This window comes from Scomber japonicus, chromosome 9 (assembly GCF_027409825.1).
Source record: "Scomber japonicus isolate fScoJap1 chromosome 9, fScoJap1.pri, whole genome shotgun sequence".
Taxonomy (NCBI): Eukaryota; Metazoa; Chordata; class Actinopteri; order Scombriformes; family Scombridae; genus Scomber; species Scomber japonicus.
In genome coordinates, this window is record NC_070586.1 from 22,147,577 (window position 1) to 22,169,664 (window position 22,088).

At 38.5% G+C, this 22,088-nt stretch overlaps 7 protein-coding genes across 8 annotated transcripts; 2 read left to right on the forward strand and 5 right to left on the reverse strand.

The window, feature by feature from the left end:
* Positions 1-38: 38 nt before the first annotated feature.
* On the reverse strand, positions 39-2,305 carry alkbh2 (alkB homolog 2, alpha-ketoglutarate dependent dioxygenase). 2 transcript variants are annotated; one of them, XM_053325688.1, is made up of 5 exons: positions 2,202-2,305; positions 845-1,161; positions 567-765; positions 160-487; positions 40-128 (listed from the first exon to the last, which is right to left on the reverse strand). In XM_053325688.1, the coding sequence occupies exons 2-4, from the start codon at positions 1,107-1,109 to the stop codon at positions 172-174; spliced, it is 780 nt and encodes a 259-aa protein (XP_053181663.1). In that variant the 5' UTR covers positions 1,110-1,161; positions 2,202-2,305; the 3' UTR covers positions 40-128; positions 160-171. The 2 variants fall into 2 exon arrangements, with proteins under 2 accessions (XP_053181664.1, XP_053181663.1); XM_053325689.1 differs by having other exon boundaries at positions 39-487.
* unga (uracil DNA glycosylase a) lies at positions 2,110-5,012 on the forward strand. The gene is made up of 6 exons (XM_053325687.1): positions 2,110-2,434; positions 2,517-2,612; positions 3,477-3,574; positions 4,198-4,286; positions 4,365-4,543; positions 4,638-5,012. The coding sequence occupies exons 1-6, from the start codon at positions 2,138-2,140 to the stop codon at positions 4,776-4,778; spliced, it is 900 nt and encodes a 299-aa protein (XP_053181662.1). The 5' UTR covers positions 2,110-2,137; the 3' UTR covers positions 4,779-5,012.
* Positions 5,013-5,722: 710 nt separating this feature from the next.
* On the forward strand, positions 5,723-8,856 carry pxmp2 (peroxisomal membrane protein 2). The gene is made up of 5 exons (XM_053325672.1): positions 5,723-5,943; positions 6,369-6,491; positions 6,761-6,923; positions 7,372-7,491; positions 7,599-8,856. Exons 1-5 carry the CDS (start codon positions 5,738-5,740, stop codon positions 7,665-7,667), a joined length of 681 nt encoding a protein of 226 aa, XP_053181647.1. The 5' UTR covers positions 5,723-5,737; the 3' UTR covers positions 7,668-8,856.
* Positions 8,857-12,306: 3,450 nt separating this feature from the next.
* On the reverse strand, positions 12,307-13,006 carry LOC128364518 (uncharacterized). The gene is made up of 2 exons (XM_053325061.1): positions 12,931-13,006; positions 12,307-12,840 (listed from the first exon to the last, which is right to left on the reverse strand). Exon 2 carries the CDS (start codon positions 12,828-12,830, stop codon positions 12,363-12,365), a length of 468 nt encoding a protein of 155 aa, XP_053181036.1. The 5' UTR covers positions 12,831-12,840; positions 12,931-13,006; the 3' UTR covers positions 12,307-12,362.
* A 2,801-nt stretch (positions 13,007-15,807) lies between these two features.
* On the reverse strand, positions 15,808-16,438 carry LOC128364759 (polyubiquitin-B-like). The gene is made up of 2 exons (XM_053325363.1): positions 16,390-16,438; positions 15,808-16,297 (listed from the first exon to the last, which is right to left on the reverse strand). The coding sequence occupies exon 2, from the start codon at positions 16,285-16,287 to the stop codon at positions 15,808-15,810; it is 480 nt and encodes a 159-aa protein (XP_053181338.1). The 5' UTR covers positions 16,288-16,297; positions 16,390-16,438.
* A 1,989-nt stretch (positions 16,439-18,427) lies between these two features.
* LOC128364777 (polyubiquitin-B-like) lies at positions 18,428-19,470 on the reverse strand. The gene is made up of 2 exons (XM_053325387.1): positions 19,283-19,470; positions 18,428-19,168 (listed from the first exon to the last, which is right to left on the reverse strand). The coding sequence occupies exon 2, from the start codon at positions 19,156-19,158 to the stop codon at positions 18,700-18,702; it is 459 nt and encodes a 152-aa protein (XP_053181362.1). The 5' UTR covers positions 19,159-19,168; positions 19,283-19,470; the 3' UTR covers positions 18,428-18,699.
* A 551-nt stretch (positions 19,471-20,021) lies between these two features.
* Positions 20,022-21,897, reverse strand: gatc (glutamyl-tRNA amidotransferase subunit C). Its single transcript, XM_053325669.1, has 5 exons — positions 21,549-21,897; positions 21,382-21,432; positions 20,583-20,752; positions 20,380-20,483; positions 20,022-20,166 (listed from the first exon to the last, which is right to left on the reverse strand). Exons 1-5 carry the CDS (start codon positions 21,744-21,746, stop codon positions 20,105-20,107), a joined length of 585 nt encoding a protein of 194 aa, XP_053181644.1. The 5' UTR covers positions 21,747-21,897; the 3' UTR covers positions 20,022-20,104.
* Positions 21,898-22,088: the final 191 nt, after the last annotated feature.

Genomic DNA, 22,088 nt, shown 5'->3' on the forward strand with positions numbered 1-22,088 from the left:
TCCAGAGTCCCCATCTACGGTCTTTATTTATTTCACCATGCTTCTCATTTAGTTACTCAGACTTTTTTATTTATTCTTTACATTAACAAAAAATTTAACTAAATTCAGGTCAACGTGGTCAGAAGTGTCTTGGCCCCATTGGCCAGGTTTATAATCTACATCTGGCCATGGCTAGCTCTTTTTTTTGCAGTTCAGTAGGATGCGCCTAAAGGTGAGGTTGATGCGAGGCTGGAGGACCTTCTTTCGAACTGGAAGGCTGTGATACCAGTATGTGTTGGTGGGTTGGTTCATGAGGAGCAGGCTTCCAGGAGCGAGCTCCAGCTTCACGGGTTCAATCTGTCGGCAGCTCTGTTTGCCCCGAGCATCCCTGTGTCGGAAGATGAAGTCTCGTGCTGCCCCGAGAGAGACGGAAGCGATGGGACAGAGGGGGTCCAGCTCCTTCTCATCATCACGATGTTCACCCATGTGATCCTGCCCATCTTTGTACCTGGTGGAGAGAAGAACACCTTCAGCATGGAGGACAATGTCAAACTGAACTCTGTAGCTCAAGTTCAGTCATTTCTAACCTGTTGATCAAGACAAAGTTGAATGTCTGTCCTGTTGTTTTTGTGACAGCATCCCGAATGTATTCCAAGGTTGGGGTCCATGGGCAGGCTGAACGTGTCACCCCAGAATAAGTGTAGGTTAGACCTGCATCTCCATACGTTGCCTGCTTCCTCGGTATATTGTACACCTTTCCAAACACCTGGACCTTTGCTTCTTCACCTGGAACAAAAACAGCCTGGATCACTCAACCACATTACTGCTTCTCATCATAACTTTCCAGAAAAGAAAGGATGTGTACCTGTTGAGTACACCACTTCCTCTTCCAGTAGTTTGAAAAAGTGGTCTGCTTCCGTCTTGGAGAAGAGCAAAGCGTAGTCACAGTCCAGTCCCTCTGCCTCTATTTTTTGCCAGGGGACAGGATGGGAGAACTCTGCTGAAGCTTCATCCTCATCTTCCTCAGCATCTTCCTGCTTTATCCTCTCATTGTTCTCCAGTTTGATCTTCTTCTGACTTCTTGTTGAAGCATTATCAGTGCAAGATTGTTTATTCACAAACGTTTCCATTGCACCAAGTAATCTGTTGTCTGCCCCACTTAATTTGAGGGATTTTAAAGACCTGAATACAAAGAAGTAACAAACATCAATATACATTGTAATTAACATAGTTAATGTGCTGAACACTTTCTCAATTAACTGATCAGTTGTTTAGTCTATAACATGTTAGAGTATCTAAAATGCACACAGGCTGCATGCCCCTTGAGCCCAAAGTTATACAGTCAAATAGCTTATTTGTACAATCAAAAGTTCAAAATGCAAAAATATTCATTTTACTATCATAAAAGATAAACAAACCTTCACATTTGAGAATCTGAAACCATATTTTCGGTAGCTATTTTTCGCTTGAAAAATGTCTTAATTGATTAATTGGTTAGCAAAGTAGTTGACAAATAGTTTTAACTCCTCAAAACTGTGTAAACAACAAATACCTCGACAAAAACACTTCAAAAAATGTCCTATTCCTACAGCAAAATGTGTCTTACAGATGAAAGCTAGGTGCTGCAGAGTATAGAAAACATCTAGGAGCACGGTGTGTCTTGAACAGCTCTCAGCTCATTATCATAACTTGCTTTCGTCACTTTGTCTCGGCGCGAAATATCATGAGTTTTGCGTTTTCCTAAGAGCACACCGCTGTTCAGCTCTTACATTTCAGCAATTTACTGGACTTAATTAGTGAACCGACAAGGTGTTTTTAAAAAAATGATTGGACAGAAAACTATTAACTCGTTTTTTTCGCCTGTCTCGAAAAAGAGGATTTCTGCGGAGTTAAATGAATCAGAGGAGGATGCCAAAGACCCGGTAAGCGTTATTTCCTTCAGTTTCAGCTAATATTAGTCTCATGTCTACCCAGTTAAAAGCCAGGGTTGTGTGTGTGTATATTTAATTACAACTCACTGTGTGCTTTTAAAAGAATCTAAAACACAGTAATTTGTCGTTTCCCGCGACGCGCTCAGCAAAATCCAAGCTGCGTTCACAGCCACACAGTGTTCGTGTTTGTTGTAGAAAGTGTTGCACACCGCCACCATAGCACGACAATGTTTCTACTACGCTGTCCACGCTTTCTGAAGCCAGTTTCACCCTCAGTTGCGCACTTCTCACCTGTTTTGTATTTTGCTCAATACACTAAAATTGTGCAGAAGAAGCAGAAGTCCTCGGCGGTGGAGCCAGAGCCGCGCAGAGCTGCTCCTCTGTCCCCGGAGCAGCTGGACAGGATCGCCAGTAACAAGAGAGCCGCGCTGGAGAGGCTCGCTTCCGCTCAGACACCTCCTGGTTTCGGGGAGAGCTGGAGAAAAGGACTGTCCGCTGAGTTTGGAAAGCCGTATTTCAAAACGGTGAGAGGACGAGCCGTCAAACTGCACGAGGTTTCACTTGTGTTTGTTTTGAGTTGTTTAATGACGTTAACTTTTTCTACAGCTGATGGATTTTGTTGCTGCAGAGCGGAAACGCCACACAGTCTACCCACCTGCTGAACATGTCTTCACCTGGAGTCAGATGTGTGACGTCAAAGATGTAAGTCACAACAACACCGCTTTCAAAATGTAAAATATTCTGGTCAGCTGTATGATAACCGTTTTATCATTTAAAATGGCTGTTGTAGATCTGCAAAGAGACGGATAAAAACACTGAATTTTATGTTTTTTTTTCTTTCCCACTCAAAAAACCCTCTTTATCTTGACAACTGTGGCCTCTAATGTGGTGAACAGGCAACAATCCTACAGTCTCTGGTAGGAGTAGAGGATGGATCTTAGAAAATTAAAGGGAACTTAATTAAAAACCTGAAAACAAGCTAAAAAAAATCAGCTACAAAGTTTCTACCTTCAGTCTAAACTATTAAGACATTTTAATTATATTGCAATTACATCATGTATTTTCATTATTGGTTGATCTGCAGACTATTCTTGATTAACTGGTCCTTAAAATGTCAGAAAATTGTGACAATTTTCCTGTAATCCAAGGTGACATCTTGTTTTCTCTCTAATATATAGTGCCACACACTTATACTGTCATGATGATGTTAGTGATGTGTAGGCGCAGTAATACAAGTTTGGATGAGTCTAGTTCCCGTTCTACCAGAGTGCATGTAATGCATGTTACAAGTGTGTGTAATAAAGTAACACTCTTGGAGCTAAAGACAAGCCTATGGATGTGGAGTCACCTGGTCATGAAGAACTATAACAGTATGTTTATTATCACATGAGAAAAGTAGTAAATCCTTACTATTAAGAAGCATTTTATCTGGGAAAATGTCTTGAATTGCTTACCAATATAAACGCTGATCATTTTCAGTTAACTAACAAATGAGCTCTTTGACTCTCAGCTGTGCTTGTTTCAGTTGCCTCACTGTAAGATCCTTTTCTGTCTCTCCAACTGCAGGTCAAAGTGGTGATTCTTGGCCAGGATCCGTATCATGGTCCTAACCAAGCACATGGATTGTGCTTCAGTGTCAAAAGACCAGTGCGTCCCCCACCCAGGTAAACTAAACATGACAGCATGCTCCTTAACTGTGAACCAAACAGGAAGCTCTGGGTCTGAAAAGTGAAGCTAATGTAAAAGTGTTAAACTTGCACTTTCTTTAATGGCCAGCAGGGGACTATCCCTCCCACTGAAAAAAGAAGTGTGCTTGTATATAAATCTATTACAAAATGGCCCTGCTTTACTTGATTTATTACCTCAGTAAACACTTTCCTAATGAGTTGATGGCCTCTATCAGTAGTTTCATGTCTTCTTCAATACAGCATGATGTTCATATTTTAAATGATTGACATTTTGTAGTTATTATTGATAAATGGCGGCAGTGCATGAGGTGCTGTAGTTGGACCCTGGGGGATTCCTTCCCGGCTACACACTCTTTTAAATATAGTCACATCTCATCAATTCTGGTCCCCAAAAAAACCCCAAAATGGTAAGACAGTCATGATGCCAAATTCTAGGCTTTAAGATGGGGGTCCACAATCCAGTGGGTGATGTCCAAGGTGGTTACGTCCATTGTTTTTACAGTCCATGCTTTGAACTAGTCTTTTAAGTTCCAAATCAGCCAGCACTAATAAGTCTGTTTTATACATTGATGCATTGCTTTGAATAATCTTGTTTCCAGTTTGGAGAACATGTACAAAGAACTGGTCTCAGACATTGAAGGTTTTGAGCACCCTGGACACGGAGATCTGACTGGATGGGCCAAACAAGGTACTTTTTCAAAACCAGTCTGTCTGCAACACAAAAGAGCTGTCAGACAAACCTAATGTCTTCTTCATCTGTGGTCAGGTGTGTTACTGCTCAATGCTGTGCTGACAGTTCAAGCTCACCAGGCTAACTCCCACAAAGACAAAGGCTGGGAGACCTTCACAGACGCTGTGGTGCATTGGCTCAGCAACAACCTGGAAGGCCTCGTCTTCATGCTATGGGGATCATATGCTCAGAAGAAAGGAGCTGCAATTGATAGGGTGAGTTTACACTATTTTAATAAAGACACTTTGAAACAATGCTTTTACTTACTACGTTTTATTGAATCTCACTTTCTGTACTTGGGGTTTGTAGAAACGCCACCACGTCCTGCAGGCCGTGCATCCTTCTCCTTTGTCAGCTCATCGTGGGTTCTTTGGGTGCAGGCATTTCTCAAAGGCCAATGAGCTGCTAAAGAAATCTGGAAAGTCTCCCGTGAACTGGAAGGCACTTTAAGTTGTTGATGAATGTCTGCTTTTCTTACACATGTTGATTAACTACAGACCAAAATCCACCAATAAGCTTTTCCTAGTTTCTTGTTTCAGCAACAATATGTGGAGAGTTTTCTTTATAAAAGAGTGACTGAATATTCTTGAAAGGGCTTTTCTTCAAACTGTTGGGATAAATATATATATTTGTATCATCTGCACTTCTAGTCAGATTCAACATTGTAAATATGTTTGTGTACATTGTTGGCTTTTTTTTTTTTTTTTTAGCACATTAAACTTTGTTTTAATTTTTTTTTTTTTTTTTTTTAACTTTTTGTACTGAAACGTTGGCTCCATTAAAGTGGTTCTAAAAAAGTGGACGTTGTAGTTTAATGTCTCAATGCTTCTAAAGTATGCTCAGTGCAGTTTAATCTAATATGAGAACTTGCTCAGACACCCATAACATAGCAGGTGTAGTTCATGCACCACAGCAGAATCTCAGAGCTGCTTGCAGTTTTTGTGAGTTCACGACATAACGGTTAAGTAAGGAAATGTGCTTAAGGTACTGTAGAAGTTGAGTGTAAAACACATACTTCTGCAATTAGCAATATTAGTATTGTTTGATTCCTTTAAGTACCTGCCTACCTGTAATTTAACATGCTACCTCACTGGCACAACTTGATCAAGTGGTGATGTTTTAAGTGGTTTCACCTTTGCTTTTTGTGGTATGACAAGTTGATGTGTCTGCCATTTCTGACAGCTTTATAGTTTTATTAGAAGTCAATGTGCTATGCCATCATTAACAGAAATGGTTAGCCAAATAGTAAAGGTACATTATATACCTGTACTGTACAATACTATACTATGTAAGCATTTTAAAATAGAATAGATACATTCAACGTTAATTAATGTTCAATGAGCAAATGTCCATGATTGTCTGGTTTGGTACTGATGTCGACGTAAATGCGTGGCTCCAAGAGTGACGTGATGACGTCAGCGGAAGACTTTGGCAGAGTCCCTTTTCAACTTCGCCCCTCGTCTGTTTTTTGGAGTGGTGATGTTTGTGCTGTCGGAGAAGTGACAATGCCTGTCGAGAGTTTACCAGTTTGTGACGCACCCCTTCATTTTCGTGTCCTCCAGCAATATCTGCTTCTGCTGAGGAAATACCCCATTCTGACGAAGTCTGTAACGAGGTGTGTAGCTCTGTCACTGACAGCTCTGTTGATGCTCTGCAGCCAGCTGCTTTATCTGCTGCTGTCGTGTTTCCTCAGTTTAGATAAGAGTTTTTTCAATTATTGAAAAAGTCAAACAGTTTAATCTTATTTAGTCAGTTCACTGTTTGCCATATGTTTAATGCCATATGGTAAATTGTGCTGTTGACTTCAAAGTGTCTCTTTTTGACCACTTTGTTTGCGCTGACCACACATTGGCCTCCTGTCTCAGCTGTTTGGCTTCAGCCAATCAGCATCTGCCAGCGGAACCTCCCCTAATAATTGACCCTGAGTTAAAAATTATTATAAGTGACACACTTTACTTTACTTTAGCAGACGGCATTAAAATGAATCTACCTCTTGCATGTTATGATACAATTGTGTTTGTGTGTTCTTGATATTTTCAGTGGCATCCTCTCAGCATTAGGCAATCTTCTGTCTCAGATTGTGGAGGCAAGAAAAAAGGCCAAAAAAGGAGGCCCAGCCAGTGAGATTGATGCAGCTGGAGCTGCACGATATGCCATTTATGGGTGAGACTTTATACAGAAAGAAAACTGAGTTTACACGCTGTTCAATGGACCATCTTCAACAAGAACATGAATGTAATAGTGTGTTCCAGTAACTGTAAATATGTCAACTGTGGTGCAACATAATGATTTCACTGATCGCAATGTTTCTATACAGAGAGAACATTTGTATCTTGAAACATAGCTCCCTCTACACTTGAGCTGTTTGCCTCACATTTATAAATTCAAGTTTATTTTTTGTTGTTTATAGTATACCTTCTTGTCTATTCCAGATTATTAATTACAGGACCGGTGAGCCATTACTTCTACCAGCTTATGGAGGTGTGGATGCCCACCACAGACCCATACTGTGTAGTCAAACGTCTACTGTTGGATCGGCTTTTTTTTGCCCCTGGCTTTTTGCTGCTTTTCTACTTTGTTATGAACATCCTGGAGGTGGGTCATTTCAAACTGTGCACCTCCTAATGATCTCAATTAAAGGGGCACTCATTTATATATATATATATATATATATATGTATATAGAGTTGCTGTAGTAGTAATATCAGGACTTTAAGGCCATAGTATAATTCAAGCTAAAAAAAATCAAATGGATCCTACATTTCCTACAATGCAACGTAATATCAACTCCATTAGACCCCCCCTGTCTGGTTAAAGTCCATCTTTTAAACTCCATGTCTCCAGTTTGTAACTCCACTTTTCTGTTTTGAATTGTGTACTCACTGTGACTAGTAAACATATTTTAATGTGAAAATTGGTGACACGTCCCTTTAAATCAAAATTACTGCCACTCATGTAATATTTTATCCTGAAACCATTTTATATGGACAAAATTGGACATGTAATGTAAGTAAAAATACAAATTCATTCTAATTTGTTCTCAGGCTAAAGGGTGGGAGGACTTTGAAAAGAAGATGAGAAGAAGTTACTGGACTGCTCTGAAGATGAACTGGAAAGTTTGGACTCCCTTCCAGTTCATCAATATCAACTTTGTGCCTGTTCAGGTATGTATTTCACTAGCATGCTGTCGTCAAACAAATGAGGCGGAAACTGACACCTCTTGTAATCTTTTTTTGTCTGCATGTGTTTCTGTGTCTGTTTTTGCTCTTAGTTCCGAGTGCTCTTTGCCAACGTGATCGCCTTATTTTGGTACGCCTACCTTGCATCAGTGAGGAAATGAAGCCTCCAGGATTTCTTCACAGGAAACGATGCAGAGGGAAAGGTCTTCTTCACTGTAGCTTTTCTGGCTTGGGAATGCCAGAGACCTGAGGTCATGCAAACTGTTACCAATCTGGACAATAATTTTCATACTCAGTAGCTCCTCTGATTAACTTCAAGCAAACCTGTTCAATACGTTTTAATGTGCTGCTTTGATATTTTGGATATATGACTGTGTTTTAATAACAGAACTGAATAAATGTACTTTATAATTAACTTTTCTTTTTTTTTTTTTTTTTTTTTAAACAAAGCACTGTCAAAATCTTGTGTAATAGTAAACCTGAATAATATAACTGAGACTCTTTCAAATGTTGGAGTAATGTAAAATGTACATATGCAATGCTTAAGTCTGCTTCTAGTGGTTTGTGGTCTGGCAGAAAAATGAAACACCTCCAACAAGAGAGTGGAGGAAGGTACAGGCATTGGTGGAAGAAGTACTCAGATCCTTTACTACAGTAAAAGTACCAATACAGCGATATAACAATACTCCATTAAAAGTAAAAGAGTTAGTTTACTGAAGCTGTCTCTGCAGGTGGTGGCTGCTATCCTCTGCACAGGGCGGTGTTTCAGTCTCTGGTCCCTGCAGATGGTACTGTACGGTTAATGAGAGGTTCAAATTTTTACTTCATATACAAAGAATGTTAAGGTTTAATTTGACCTTGTGCACATTAAACAAAAAAAAGGGGTAGGTAACTGAAGTAGGGAGGGAAGACTGTTGTGGAAAAATAAAGACTCCCCAGTCAGGAGCTCTGTGTGCAACAAATTAAATCTCAAATATTCAAGGGAAGGAGGAAAATAAATTCTCTACATAAAAATACTTGCTTTCAGTTCTCCCAACTTTGGGTTTGGAGTTGTATTAATTCATGCCTTTTGCCTTGAGATGCACCAACGTCACTAGTTACTCCTTACTTGTACATCAGAGATAAGAGGTTTCAGCCAGAATGTTTTACCTTGAACCTCAAATGATTCATTGTCTTACACAGCTCAAACCTGTTGCTTTCCACAAACAATGCCCTGTCAGACACATATATTTCAAGCTCAACCTTTCTTTTCTTACTTCTCCTAAAATAACTACATTGAAAATTGTACTCAGGCTTCATTTGGGTTACTTACTTGAACATGTGAACTTGATTAAACAAGACTAATCAGTGGCCTTATATATTTTCTTTCACATTCCTCACTTGTCCCATCTGATGTCCCATTAGTCTACCTGAGAAAGATTGCTTTCATCATCTTGGTCTGAAGTGTACAATTTCACACAAATTAGTGAGCATGCTTAAAACTTTGATGGTGATTGATAATTAAATGTTGGTGGTGTCCACATAATCTGTACTAGCATTCATTGGTAAAAACAAAACAGTCAATCTTTTACCTGAGTAAAAGTACCAATACATCATTGTAAAAATATTCCATTAAAAGTCATACAAGAAATCTAGCATATATGTAAAAGTACATACAAGTATTAGCAGTAAAATGTTACTATTGCAGTAAAAGTAGTGCTTTGGTCCCTTTGATTTATATATGACATCATTAGATTATTAATACTGACTGAGGCATCAGTGTGTAAGCAGTATTTTACTGTTGTAGCTGCTGGAGGTGCTGCTACTTTATATACAGTCATTACAATAAAAATACTCAAGTACCTCAAACTTTTCCTTAAGTATAGTACTTAAATAAATGTACTTAGTTACTTTTCAACACTCGGTACAGGGAATGTAAAGACACATGAATTTTACATGGGTGACTTTATTTAAGCAGTGACTAGTTAACACGATTAATAACAAATTAACGAACATGAAGCCAAAACGAAAGGAATGTATAGATTTTTTAAAAGATAACAATACATTTATAAAAAAGGCTATTTGAAGCTTTTTTCTCATCATTTATGTTAAATATAAGAATCTATGTTAATCAGCAGAGGCAAAGTGTCCTCAGCCTCTTCTCAGACACAGAGCTAAATCAATGGTGCTCAATGCTACAACGTCGTAGTCTGCCAGTCTGCCCCCCATCATCTTCCTGCCCTGGTGATTGAGCCAGAGGTTGAGGTTTGCTCAGTTTACATGTCTAATGGAGTAAACCTAGAAAAACACTGATAATTCATAAGAATTCATTAAAATGAATATTTACTTTAAGAATTACATTTCAAATATTGAGACCAAAGCAATGTGCTTACACAGGTGTCAAATTTGATTTAAAAATGGAATGTCAAAATTGTATAACTCCAAAAAAGCCTTTCTGTTAGAGGATACAAAACATGTACATGCTTTAAAATACCTAAAGAAAATATGATAATTAATTTAAATGAGAAATGTTATTCAAACATCACATCTATCAAATATAATTAATTCGTCTCACAGGTAATCTGGGCCTGTAGACGTCCGGATGACGGATTCCAGTCCATTGTTGATTTTCATTGTGCTTCTCTCCTCTATCCTTCCTTTCTCTCCTCTCAACCCCAACCGGTCGAGGCAGATGTCCGTCCACTTCTGAGTCTGGTTCTGCCTGAGGTTTCTTCCTGTTAAAAGGGAGTTTTTTCTTGCCACTGTTGCTCATGTGGGAATGTTGGGTCTCTTTAAAGTTAAAACCTGAAGAGTTTGGTTTAGAACCTGCTCTATGTGTAAAGTGCCTTGAGATAACTTTGTTGTGATTTGGCGCTATACAAATAAAGATTGATTGATTGATTGATTGAATTATTTTTATTTCATTACTAATATAAACAAAACTAAAACAATCAAACTAAATAAATAGATAAAATCAAATTTCCCACATAAAATGCCATCTTCTAACAAGGAAACAGAACATGACCTCTTTATAATATAATAACATAATCTAAAACTACCTGACCTCTTTATAATATAATAACTTAATCTGAACCATCTGACCTCTTTATTATAATATAATAACATCATCTCTAAGCCAGAACCTCTGAACTCATGATGGAGGACTCAAACCAGTTCCTCTCTCTCTCTCTCTCTCTCTCTCTCTCTCTCTCTCTCTGCTCACACACAAATTTTAAAGATACGTTATCCAAAAGTGTGAGATTGAATATTTATAAACTGTATTCACCATAGAAGACAAGTTATGAGTTGACTCTTTTTTCTATGATACAACACATGAGTTAAATTACCATGATTGTTGTTGTAAAAAATATATATTTTCGCACAGAATTTACAGTTGTTGTTTTCTAAACTGAAATAACATGAAAAACCAAGTTCACTGAACCTTGTTGATTGTCATATCTGATTTTCATTCCATTTCTGCAAGAAACAGTGGTGTTTGATGGTAGAAGGAACATCGGAAGTGTATCAGATTGTTATGATAAATACTGGTTACACCCATTGATGCAACCCAGTGTCTAGTTGGTGTAAGCAGTATTTTTCCCATAAAAATCTGATTATATACAGGAAAATGTTGCAAATGTCATTTCAAATGACATAAAACCCTGCATAATCACAAAAAACACATATTAACAAACCTAATGCATGCTTAAAAAATTGTTTTTAAGACATTTTTAAATTGCCAACCCTTATTTATCACTGACCCATATACAGTTAGCTAGTTTAGTGCAGTGGTTCCCCACCTATGTATCGAGCCCCTCCAAAGGGTCACCAGATAAATGTGAGGGGTCATGAGATGATTAATGGGAGAGGATAGAAGAAAAAATAAAGTTCTGATGCACAAATATGTTGATTTTTGGTGAAATACTGGGTCTTTTTAACATTTATTGAAATTATACTATGTGAGAAGTTTAGAGGGAAAAATCACTATTTGGTGGAGCTGTTAACAACTCAAAGACATCTGAAATGTGACCCTGAAAAGCCAAAAAGGTTGGAAAAGTAGAATGGAGAGCAGAGCATTCGGCTTTCAGGCTCCTCTCCTGTGGAACCATCGCTCTCAGTCCAAGGTAGACACCCTCTATACATTTAAGAGTAGGCTTACAGCTTTCCTTTTTTATGAAGCTTGAGGTTAGGACCAGCCCCTAATTATGCTGCAAAAGGCCTAGACTGGGACTTCACTTGATGTACTGCTGTATGCTGACTGCCTGCAGAGGAAGGCAAGTTGCATCAGCAAAGACAAAACTCACCTGGGACATCCCTGTCATCAAGGAAGAGGTACTGCACTCTGGGACTATAGGTTGAGGAACAGCTTTTTTCCCAGAGGCTGAGGCTGAGGCTACAGCTCTGGCTCAGCTTTAGAGCCAGAGCTTTAGTCTGACTTCTAAATCAGACTAAACATGTTAAGAGCAGGTTTTCCCTGATTATTAAGCCAGCTACATGTCTAAATCATTTAGCCAGCTAAATGATTTAGGATGCGTTCTGGTTAAACCATGAGTACAATACACAATATAGAAGTAGCCTACAATACTTCCCTCTGAAATGTAATATAGCCTACCACAAGTAGCCTACCTCAAAAAGTACAAAAAACCCCGACAGACTAGTGAATTTTATTTAAGCAGTGAATTTATTTAAGCAGTGACATGATTAATACTGGAAATGACATGAAGCCAAAGACAGATTTAATTACGCATTAGCCTACTGATTTTTTAAAAATAACAATAAAAATAAATACAAAAATAAGCTATTCCAAGTTATTCGCGCGTCATTTATATTAAAAATAAGAGTCTTTAATCATCTGGTATCAGCAGAGTCTAGTGTCCTCAGCCTCCTCTCAGACGCAGAGCCAAATCGATAGTGCTCAATGCTACGACGCCGTAGTCCGCCAGTTTCCCGTACGACATCTCTCTGCCCTGGTGATTGAGCCTCTGCTGGCTCACAGGAACCCCCTCTCTCGCCTCGACTTTGCGCTTGAAGTCGTCCACAGTCACATCGGGTTTGATATCATAGGTGCTCACTTTCCCCTTTTCGTTCCTCAGGAACACCTGGATGGTAGCGGGCTGGGTCACCAGCAGAGACACCTGGCAGCCAGAGTGCAAGCCGTAGGACATGACAGACCTGGAGTCGTCATTGAGAGTTACCATCTGGCCGTTGACAAAGGTCAGCTTCTGGCTCTCAGGTGCATATCCCAGTTTCTGCTGGATGAGTGTTTTCAGAAAGCCCACCGTGTCCGTTGGACGCACACACAGGGTCAGGGAAGTCCCACCCAGCATAGTGATGTTTATATCCATGATAAGTGACCTGAAAGTACAATTTTTAAAATAAGTTCACTATTTTCAAAGAATTATTACACTTTATTTAATCACAACATTGATAAAGAGAGTTTCTTACCTTGTGATCACTTGTTGAATCAGTGAAAAACTTCCAGTCTTCAGACAGTGACAGATAAACAGATGCTCAGCTGCGACAGTGCTGCAGGTTTCAGCTCACTGTGGCTTTTATAGGTTGCGTCAGCTGTGACGTCACCTCTGCTTAAGATTCGTTTTCCACTCATTGTTTACTTTCGGTTTCTATTCTCCAAACATGACTCTGCTGAACAGATGTTGTGATCACTACTAACTTTGCTCCAACTTTGTACCTTAATCTCTCACCTGTGATCTTCACAGTTTTAAATAATAAACACGAGGAAATGTGACGCAGGTTAGGTGAGCATGTCTATGGACGCGCTGTATTCATGTTAAATGATGTTTTAAACTATTAGGCCCTGCAGTGGGTATCAGGCTGTAACAGAGCCCTCTCACAGGTGACATGACTCATTTATTGCACTTAGTTTACCTGTGGGTTGTAAACACAGTTGAGGCTGAACAGAAACAGATGTTATGTAAGCATCAATCAGGAAAGTCCAGTTCTCTGACTAATCATCAATAAACAAACATCACAGTCTATTTATAGACATTTATCTGATTTTAGGCATGTTTGCATAGGAAACAAAACAGTAAGAGAAAGATCAAGTATTTATTATTTTATTATAGTTGATCATTGCTAGAATGAAAATACAACACATGTAGATTATAATATAAATTAAAACAATGTTCTTGCATTGCTCTCAATATTCACATGACAAAACTGCTCACTCGCCATTTTTATAAAATGAGACTGAAACTAAAGAGAGATTTAAACTCAGGTGTCAGATGATACTGAAAAACAAAATTTCAATACAGGATCGGCAACTTTTTATCTTTCCTGTTTCTGAACTTTAATTGACAAAGTTTTTCTCTCTTTTAAGATGAACATCAGCAGTAAAGTGATCAATCTGGGCTTCACCTGACAGATGTGAACACATCCTATAGTTCTTGGAGGACATATAAACTCCCAAAATGTGAGATTAGTTATAAATATCAGGATTTTCTGTTTGTTTCAGTATGGCAGCGCTCTCCTCCTTCTTTGATATTTGAATATTTCCTGTGTTGAGAAAATAAATAAGAGATAAGATTCCTTTATTGTAACTGTACTTCAAATACAGTGAAATTGCTAGTGCCCATCAGAGTGGTATTTTGACATAATACTTCATACATACATACATACATACATACATACATACATACGTACATTCGGCAACACACACAATCAATAACAGCCCTTTTAAAACTATACAACGAACAAAAACAAAGCAGGTAAAATTAAGACAAGGCAGGTAAGTAAAAAAAAAAAAGTGCTGTAAGTACACAAGTCTGTGAGTATTGCACAGGTATATATTGCACAGGTATATAATGAGGTATAAAGTGGTTGAATGGTCACAGTGTGTGTTTATTTTCAGAGTCTGGATGGCTTTGGGAAAGAAACTGTTAACTGGATCTGTTAACCTCACTTTCGCATTATTTAAAATATTATTCATTTATTGTCTTGATATAACAAGAGCTGTAACTATTCAGTAAAATCATCACATCCATGTATGACTCCTAATCACCTGACAGTGCTGCACTTCTTCTTTGACCTTTGACCTTTGGTCATCTCTGCTGTTAATATGCCATTTTATTTTGTTGGAGTCATTTACCGGCAGTCACACTTCAGGCTTTTAACTAAATATCTAACATTTAACATGAATTTCAAGGCATTATGTCCTCTGTCTATACATGAATTGCTGGCAGCCAATTTAGAATGTGAAGTTTACATTATGCTTATAAAATAAGAGATTAGATCAAACTTTAATGTCCCTGTACTACAAATACAATGAAATGTTGTTTGGAGCAAGCCTGTGGGTGCCTAATTAAGGATAAAACTATTAAAAGTATAGCACTATACAGCATGAATCCAATAATATGAAATCCATAAAAAACTAAATACTGTACATACACAAGATAAAAGAAGGAAAATGTTCAGTTATGGAAGAAAGAGGAGCTAGTTCAGCAAACTGGAGAAATATTGCACTGAACAGATTATATTTAAGGAAGGGATAGAAAAAAAGGAGCAGTCACCCCTGACTTTCTCCTTCTTTTCTACTTTGTTATGAATATCCTGGAGGTGGCTCATCTCACACACTGTCTCTGCTGATCACCTCAATTAAACATGCACTAGTGATTTGATGTTGCACCTCTATAACGTTTGGGGAAAATGTTAAAGAAAAGATTGAAATTGCTGCAGTAGAAATATCAGGACTTTAAGGCTGTAGTATTAATCAAGGAAGAAAAACTCGGAATCCTACATTTCCCATAATGCAGTGTAATATTATCTTTTATTTAGACCCTCCCTCGCTGGTTAATGTCCATATCTTTCAAACTCCATGTCTCCAGTTTGCAACTCTACTTTTCTCTTATGAATTGTGTACACTCTGTGACAAGTCAACAGATTTTAATGTGTAAATTGGTGGATCGTCCTTTTAAATAAGAATTAATAACACTAATTTAATGTTTCATCCTGTTTTATCCTGTGCTGGTTGTCTAACTTGTGGTTGTGAACAGGATGCAGCTCCACTCACAAGGCTTTAAAAGACAAAACATACAGAGATGTGTTCACATTTGAAGCTTTATTGTTATTTTTGTTCCCAATTAACATAATCAAACCATGTTGTTTTTGTCCATTTTTAACTACAACATTTTTATTGTATTGCCAAAACTAAATTACACAGACAGTAAAACATTGCAATGAATAAACCTCATTGATCAGCTCAATATTGTTTTATAAAAATGACAATAAATAAACAAGTTATTTTGGTCTTCATTCATTTGGAATAAAATAATATATCTAATATATCAGCAGAGTCTAGTGTCCTCAGCCTCCCGTCAGACGCAGAGCCAAATCGATAGTGCTCAATGCTACGACGCTGTAGTCCGCCAGTTTCCCGTACGACATCTCTCTGTCCTGGTGAATGAGCCTCTGCTGGTTTGCAGGAACCCCCTCTCTCGCCTCGACTTTGAGCTTGAAGTCGCTCACAGTCACATCGGGTTTGATATCATAGGTGCTCACTGTCCCTCTTTCGTTCCTCAGGAATACCTGGATGGTAGCGGGCTGGGTCACGGGCTGGGTCACCAGCAGAGACACTTGGCAGCCAGAGTGCAAGCCGTAGTAGCTGACAGACCTGGAGTCGTCATTGAGAGTTACCATCTGGCCGTTGACAAAGGTCAGCTTCTGGATCTCAGGTGCATATCCCAGTTTCTGCTGGATGAGTGTTTTCAGAGAGCCCACTGTGTCCGTTGGATCCACACACAGGGTCAGGGAAGTCCCACCCAGCATAGTGATGTTTATATCCATGATAAGTGGCCTGAAAGTACAATTTTTTTTAGATAAGTTCACTATTTTCAAAGAATTATTACACTTTATTTAATCACAACATTGATAAAGAGAGTTTCTTACCTTGTGATAACTTGTTGAATCAGTGAAAAACTTCAAGTCTTCAGACAGTGACAGATGCTCAGATGCTCAGCTGCGACAGTGCTGCAGGTTTCATCTCACTGTGGCTTTTATAGGCTGCCTCAGCTGATCAACACAGTCACCTTTAAGATTCATTTTCCATTCATTGATTAGTTTCGGTTTCTATTCTCTAAACATCACTTTGCTGGAATGATTGCAAAGTTTTGATCACACCTTTTCCCCGAGCAACATTTATGAACCAACCTTAATGTTCCACCTGTAATTTTCAGAGTTGTTAATAATAAACTATAAGAAATGTGACGCAGGTTAGGTGAGCATGTCTATGGACGTGCTGGTTTCATGTTAAATGATATTTTGAACTATTAGGCCCTGCAGTGGGCATCAGGCTGTGATGTCATGAACTAACTGAGCCCTGTGACAGGTGACATCACTCTTTAACCTGGTTTATTACACTTTTTTTCTTTTTTTTTTTACTGTCTGTGAAACCCATCTTCACCCAGAGTGGGCCCATAAACAGAGGTGAGGCAGAACAGAAACAGATGGTCATAAGAAATGGCAAATTACTATGAGATCTGTAGGTGGATTGATTATGTAAACATCAATCAGGAATGTCCAGTTCTGACTAATCATCTGATGATATCACTGTCTATTTATAGCCATTTATATAATTTATGGTATATTTGCAAAGTTTTGTTTCCTATTTGCAAAGGAAACAAAACAGAAACTCAGGTGTCAGATGAAACTGAAAAACAACATTTCAAAACAGGATCTACAACTTTTATCTTTCCTGTTTCTGAACTTGTAAAACCTTTACTTGACAAAGTTGTTCTCTCTTTTAAGATGAACATCAACAGTAAAGTGATCAATCTGGGCTTCACCTGACAGATGTGAACATATCCTCTAGTTCTTGGAGGACATATAAACTCCCAAAATGTAAGATTAGTTATAAATATCAGGAGTTTCTCTTTGTTTCAGTGCTCTCCTCCCTCTTTGATATTTGAATATTTCCTGTGTTGAGAAAATAAATATTAGATAAGGATGTTTTGCATTATTTAAAATATTATTCATTTATTGTCTTGATATAACAAGAGCTGTAACTATTCAGTAAAATCATCACATCCATGTATAACTCCTAATCACCTGACAGTGCTGCATTTATTCTTTGACCTTTGACCTTTGGTCATCTCTGCTGTTAATATGCCATTTTATTTTGTTGGAGTCATTTACCGGCAGTCACACTTCAGGCTTTTAACTAAATATTATAATATTAACTAATTAAGGATAAAAACTATTAAAAGTATAGCACTATACAGCATAAGAATCCAATAATATGAAATCCATAAAAAAAACGAAATACTGTACATACACAAGATAAAAGAAGGAAAATGTTCAGTTACGGAAGAAAGAGGAGTTAGTTCAGCAAACTGGAGAAATATTACACTGAACAGATTATAGTTAAGGGAGGGATAGAAAAAAAAGGAGCAGTCACCCCTGGCTTTCTCCTCCTTTTCTACTTTGTTATGAACATCCTGGAGGTGGCTCATCTCACACACTGTCTCTGCTGATCACCTCAATTAAACATGCACTAGTGATTTGATGTTGCACCTCTATAAAGTTTGGGGAAAATGTTAAAGAAAAGATTGAAATTGCTGTAGTAGAAATATCAGGACTTTAAGGCTGTAGTATTAATCAAGGTAAAAGAAAAACTCGGAAACCTACATTTCCCATAATGCAGTGTAATATTATCTTTCATTAGACCCTCCTTGTCTGGTTAATGTCCATATCTTTCAAACTCCATGTCTCCAGTTTGCAACTCTACTTTTCTGTTATGAATTGTGTACACTCTGTGACAAGTCAACAGATTTTAATGTGTAAATTGGTGGATCGTCCTTTTAAATAAGAATTAATAACACTAATGTAATGTTTCATCCTGTTTCATCCTGTGCTGGTTTTCTAACTTGTGGTTGTGAACAGGATGCAGCTCCACTCACAAGGCTTTAAAAGACAAAACATACAGAGATGTGTTCACATTTGGAACTTTATTATTATTTTTGTTCCCAGTTAACATAATCAAACCATGTTGTTTTTGTCCATTTTTAACTACAACATTTTTATTGTATTGCCAAAACTAAATTACACACATAAAAAACATATCAATGCATAAACCGTTTTCATTAGATACGCTTTATTTCCCTTTTAAATAACAATAAATAAACAAGTTATTTGGTCTTCATTCATTTGGAATAAAATAATATATTAAACCTCTGATATATCAGCCAAGTCAAAGTGTCCTCAGCCTCCTCTCAGACGCAGCATCAGGTCGATGGTGCTATTTGCTTTGACGTTGTAGTCCGCCAGTTTCCCCTCTGTCATATCTTGGCTCTCATGCACCAGTCTGAACTGGTCATTCGGGACTCTCTCTCTGGCCTGGACCCTGCACCTGAAGTTGCTGACAGTCTCGTCGGGTTTGATATCGTAGGTATTTGACCTGCCGTCTTTTCTCAGGAACACCTGGATGATATCGGTCACCAGCAGAGACACCTGGCAGCCAGAGTGCAAGCCGTAGGAACTGACAGACCAGGAGTCGTCATTGAGAGTTACCTTCTGGCCGTTGACAAAGGTCAGCTTCTGGCTCTCAGGTGCACATCCCTTTTTCTCCTGGATGAGTGTTTTCAGAAAGCCCACCGTGTCCGTTGGATTCACACACAGGTTCAGGGAAGGCCCACCCAGCATAGTGATGTTTATATCCATGATAAGTGGCCTGAAAGTACAATTTTTAAAATAAGTTCACTATTTTTCAAAGAATTTAAAATAATTATTACACTTTATTTAATCACAACATTGAAAAAGAGAGTTATAAAGAGAGTTTTCTTACCTTGTGATCACTTGTTGAGTCAGTGAAAAACTTCGAGTCTTCAGACAGTGACAGATAAACAGATGCTCAGCTGTAGCAGTGCTGCAGGTTTCAGCTCACTGTGGCTTTTATAGGCTGAGTCAGCTGATCAACACAGTCACCGTTAAGATTCGTTTTCCATTCATTGTTTACTTTCGGTTTCTATTCTCCAAACATGACTCTGCTGGACTGGTGTTACTATTGTAAAATTTAATTTGAGTTTATTTACCAGCAATATATTTACAATGTTTACGCAGGTTAAGTAGTTATATATTTGTGCTTTATTATTTACATATTTACAGATTCAGTTACACCAGCATCGTTTTAAACAGTTAAAATAGTCTCTTGAGTCTGTTTCTGTGGTTTTACCTCATTACAGTTACATTTGTCTAGGTTTAAGTCGTTCCTCTGATTGGTTGGGTTACTCACCTGGGGGTTAGAGACCAGGAAGTGGGGTAGTTGAATTCTCATGCCGGGAGCTACAGTAAAGTTCTGCCTAAAAGTCATCTGTCTCCATCCTGCTGTTTTTGAAGAGTGTCCAAATACCACCTATCGAACCCTCACGTTACACTATTAACTTTGCCCGAGCCACGTTTATGAGCCTTAATGCCCCACCTGTGGTCATCAGAGTTTTTAATAATGAACTACGTAAGAAATGTGACACAGGTTAGGTGAGCATGTCTAAGGACATGGTGTATTCATGTTAAATCAAAGTCAAAAGTCAAAGTCAGCTTTATTATTTCATCAAAGACACATCAACTTTCCAAAATAATGAAAAAAAAAGTTATAAATATCAATACATTTCTAAAACTCAGAGTGTTTCAGCATGGCGGCTCTCTCCTCCCTCTTCGGTAGTGGAATATTTCCTGTGGTAAAAAACAAACAAGTTATTTGACCCTTTTTTCTTAGTGAACAGACATTCAATACACACACACACACACACACACACACACACACACACACACAGACACACACAGTCACATATGCACATGTACATTCTCTGCCCTTCATGTGACACACAACCAATGCTTTCAATAACACTGATGTTTAAAAATAAATGTATTCAGATTTTTCCTTACCTGGCGGTGCCACAAAATATTCTTCAACTGTGTTTTGGGAGAGCTGCAACAGTTCCTCTGCACAGTCCCCTTCCTGCACTGCATCTTCTCTCAGGTATAAAGCTCTGAATGTGCAAGGATGAAACAATACACCTGTTGAAAATTCAGCTGCAGCTGAATGATAAACTGCCTGTTTTTTAATACACATAACATCTGAGCCATACCTGTCCTCTAGAACTGAATCCATTGGTTCAACCCCTGATGTGTCCACTACATGAAGCTGATCTGCAAATCTTATCGCTTTCTCTAAACAGTCCAGTCCCTGTTTGGTGCGAAAATCAACCAAGGCCAGTCGCTCCAGTTTGTCCACCAGGTCAGCAGGGATTTGGGCTGGCTGTAAAATCAAAGTGGTGTTGGAAAGAACTTTGATAATAACAGTTTCCTCCCACATTCATAAGGTAATTTCCAACTTTTATTCAGCTAACATGTCAGGCCTGATGTGCTGTTACTTGTTATATGCATAATTGTTTTGTTGACATTACTGTGCACAGTTTTGCCATTTAAAACATGAAAACCTGTTTAGTCAGGTCAAAGGCAAATTCATGGTGTAATACTGATGTCACAGTTTCTGTTAAGTTACATAAACTAGTCACGCTTAAAGGATAGGTTCACAATTTTTCAGGCCCATCTTAACACAACATCTGTGTGCCATGATGAACATTGAGATATGTTTATGTGGCAATATCTATCCCTTCTGTACGGACTGTAGAAGATCCCTGCATGACACCCTTACAGTCTAAGAGTGATGTGGGTCAAAATCTGCAAGCCTCCTTCTGTGCAAAAATGGATTTAAGAGATTATCTGAAGGTAATATAAAGCTTCACTCATCCAGCCAGGTTTTTGTTCATATTGACACCAGACTGTTGTTTTAAGACACACAAATTGTTAACCTATCCTTTTAATAGCTTCCTTTGTGTAGGGTTTCTATTAAATATCTAACTACCATAACTATGATGGTTGTACCTGGGGAAGTTGGTCCTCTGGTACTGCTTCCCATGTTGCAACCCGTGGTACCTACAATAGACACACACAGTAGACAAGATAAGCTCAGGGGGGGTCTGACCTCCTCAGTTTTGCATGCTAATGACTAAAGCGTCTGCAGTTCAAATAAACATTAACCTCTATGATACCTTTGGATTGTGTGTTTGGGAGCTGAACAGACGCGTGGCATTAGTGGTGTGAGTCGACAGGCGATTGTTGCCTCTCCTGTGGAGGTTCACCACGTTTGATACACAGTATCGACCTTTTGTGGTTTTCAATGAAGACTGTATTATTTTCTGTGACACGCCACTCCATGTGCGCCCAGCGCTGAAACTAAACACCGACATTTTTGGCAACCTTATAGCCAGCTGTGTGAGAGAGGTATTAAAAGAGTATCACATTATCTTCTGTCTTCACAAACTCATCCGGAAAGTCAGTGCTAAGGACCCATGTCCTGACTAGCTTCACGTTTGTAGCTACAGGGACGTGCTAACTTGTTTTCCCAGGATGATGCCTCTGATTGGCTAATACTCGTTATATCAGTTGGTTACGTCCTTACGTCTAGAGTGCGTCTAAAGGCACTCTAGTTACGTCAAGTAAAGTTTAGCCATGAGGTGTGAGATTGGTTGGGGCTAGGGTACGAATGTGAGTATAAGCCAATCCGAGGCAGAGTAGGGCGGGACATAATT

Bases quoted from the DNA above. Each gene is read 5' to 3' on its own strand.
- LOC128364759 (XM_053325363.1), bottom strand. From the start codon at position 16,287: ATGGATATAAACATCACTATGCTGGGTGGGACTTCCCTGACCCTGTGT.
- alkbh2 (XM_053325689.1), bottom strand. From the start codon at position 1,109: ATGGAAACGTTTGTGAATAAACAATCTTGCACTGATAATGCTTCAACA. The intron at 766-844 runs GTACACATCCTT...TTTTTGTTCCAG, and splicing joins GGAAGTGGTGTACTCAACAG to GTGAAGAAGCAAAGGTCCAG. The intron at 488-566 runs GTTAGAAATGAC...TCTCTCCACCAG, and splicing joins AACTTTGTCTTGATCAACAG to GTACAAAGATGGGCAGGATC.
- LOC128364518 (XM_053325061.1), bottom strand. From the start codon at position 12,830: ATGGATATAAACATCACTATGCTGGGTGGGACTTCCCTGACCCTGTGT.
- pxmp2 (XM_053325672.1), top strand. From the start codon at position 5,738: ATGACGTCAGCGGAAGACTTTGGCAGAGTCCCTTTTCAACTTCGCCCC. The intron at 5,944-6,368 runs GTGTGTAGCTCT...TGATATTTTCAG, and splicing joins CTGACGAAGTCTGTAACGAG to TGGCATCCTCTCAGCATTAG. The intron at 6,924-7,371 runs GTGGGTCATTTC...ATTTGTTCTCAG, and splicing joins TTGTTATGAACATCCTGGAG to GCTAAAGGGTGGGAGGACTT.
- unga (XM_053325687.1), top strand. From the start codon at position 2,138: ATGTTTCTACTACGCTGTCCACGCTTTCTGAAGCCAGTTTCACCCTCA. The intron at 2,435-2,516 runs GTGAGAGGACGA...CTTTTTCTACAG, and splicing joins GAAAGCCGTATTTCAAAACG to CTGATGGATTTTGTTGCTGC. The intron at 3,575-4,197 runs GTAAACTAAACA...TCTTGTTTCCAG, and splicing joins CCAGTGCGTCCCCCACCCAG to TTTGGAGAACATGTACAAAG.
- gatc (XM_053325669.1), bottom strand. From the start codon at position 21,746: ATGTCGGTGTTTAGTTTCAGCGCTGGGCGCACATGGAGTGGCGTGTCA. The intron at 20,753-21,381 runs GTACAACCATCA...TTGATTTTACAG, and splicing joins CAGAGGACCAACTTCCCCAG to CCAGCCCAAATCCCTGCTGA. The intron at 20,167-20,379 runs GTAAGGAAAAAT...TTTTTACCACAG, and splicing joins ATATTTTGTGGCACCGCCAG to GAAATATTCCACTACCGAAG.
- LOC128364777 (XM_053325387.1), bottom strand. From the start codon at position 19,158: ATGGATATAAACATCACTATGCTGGGTGGGCCTTCCCTGAACCTGTGT.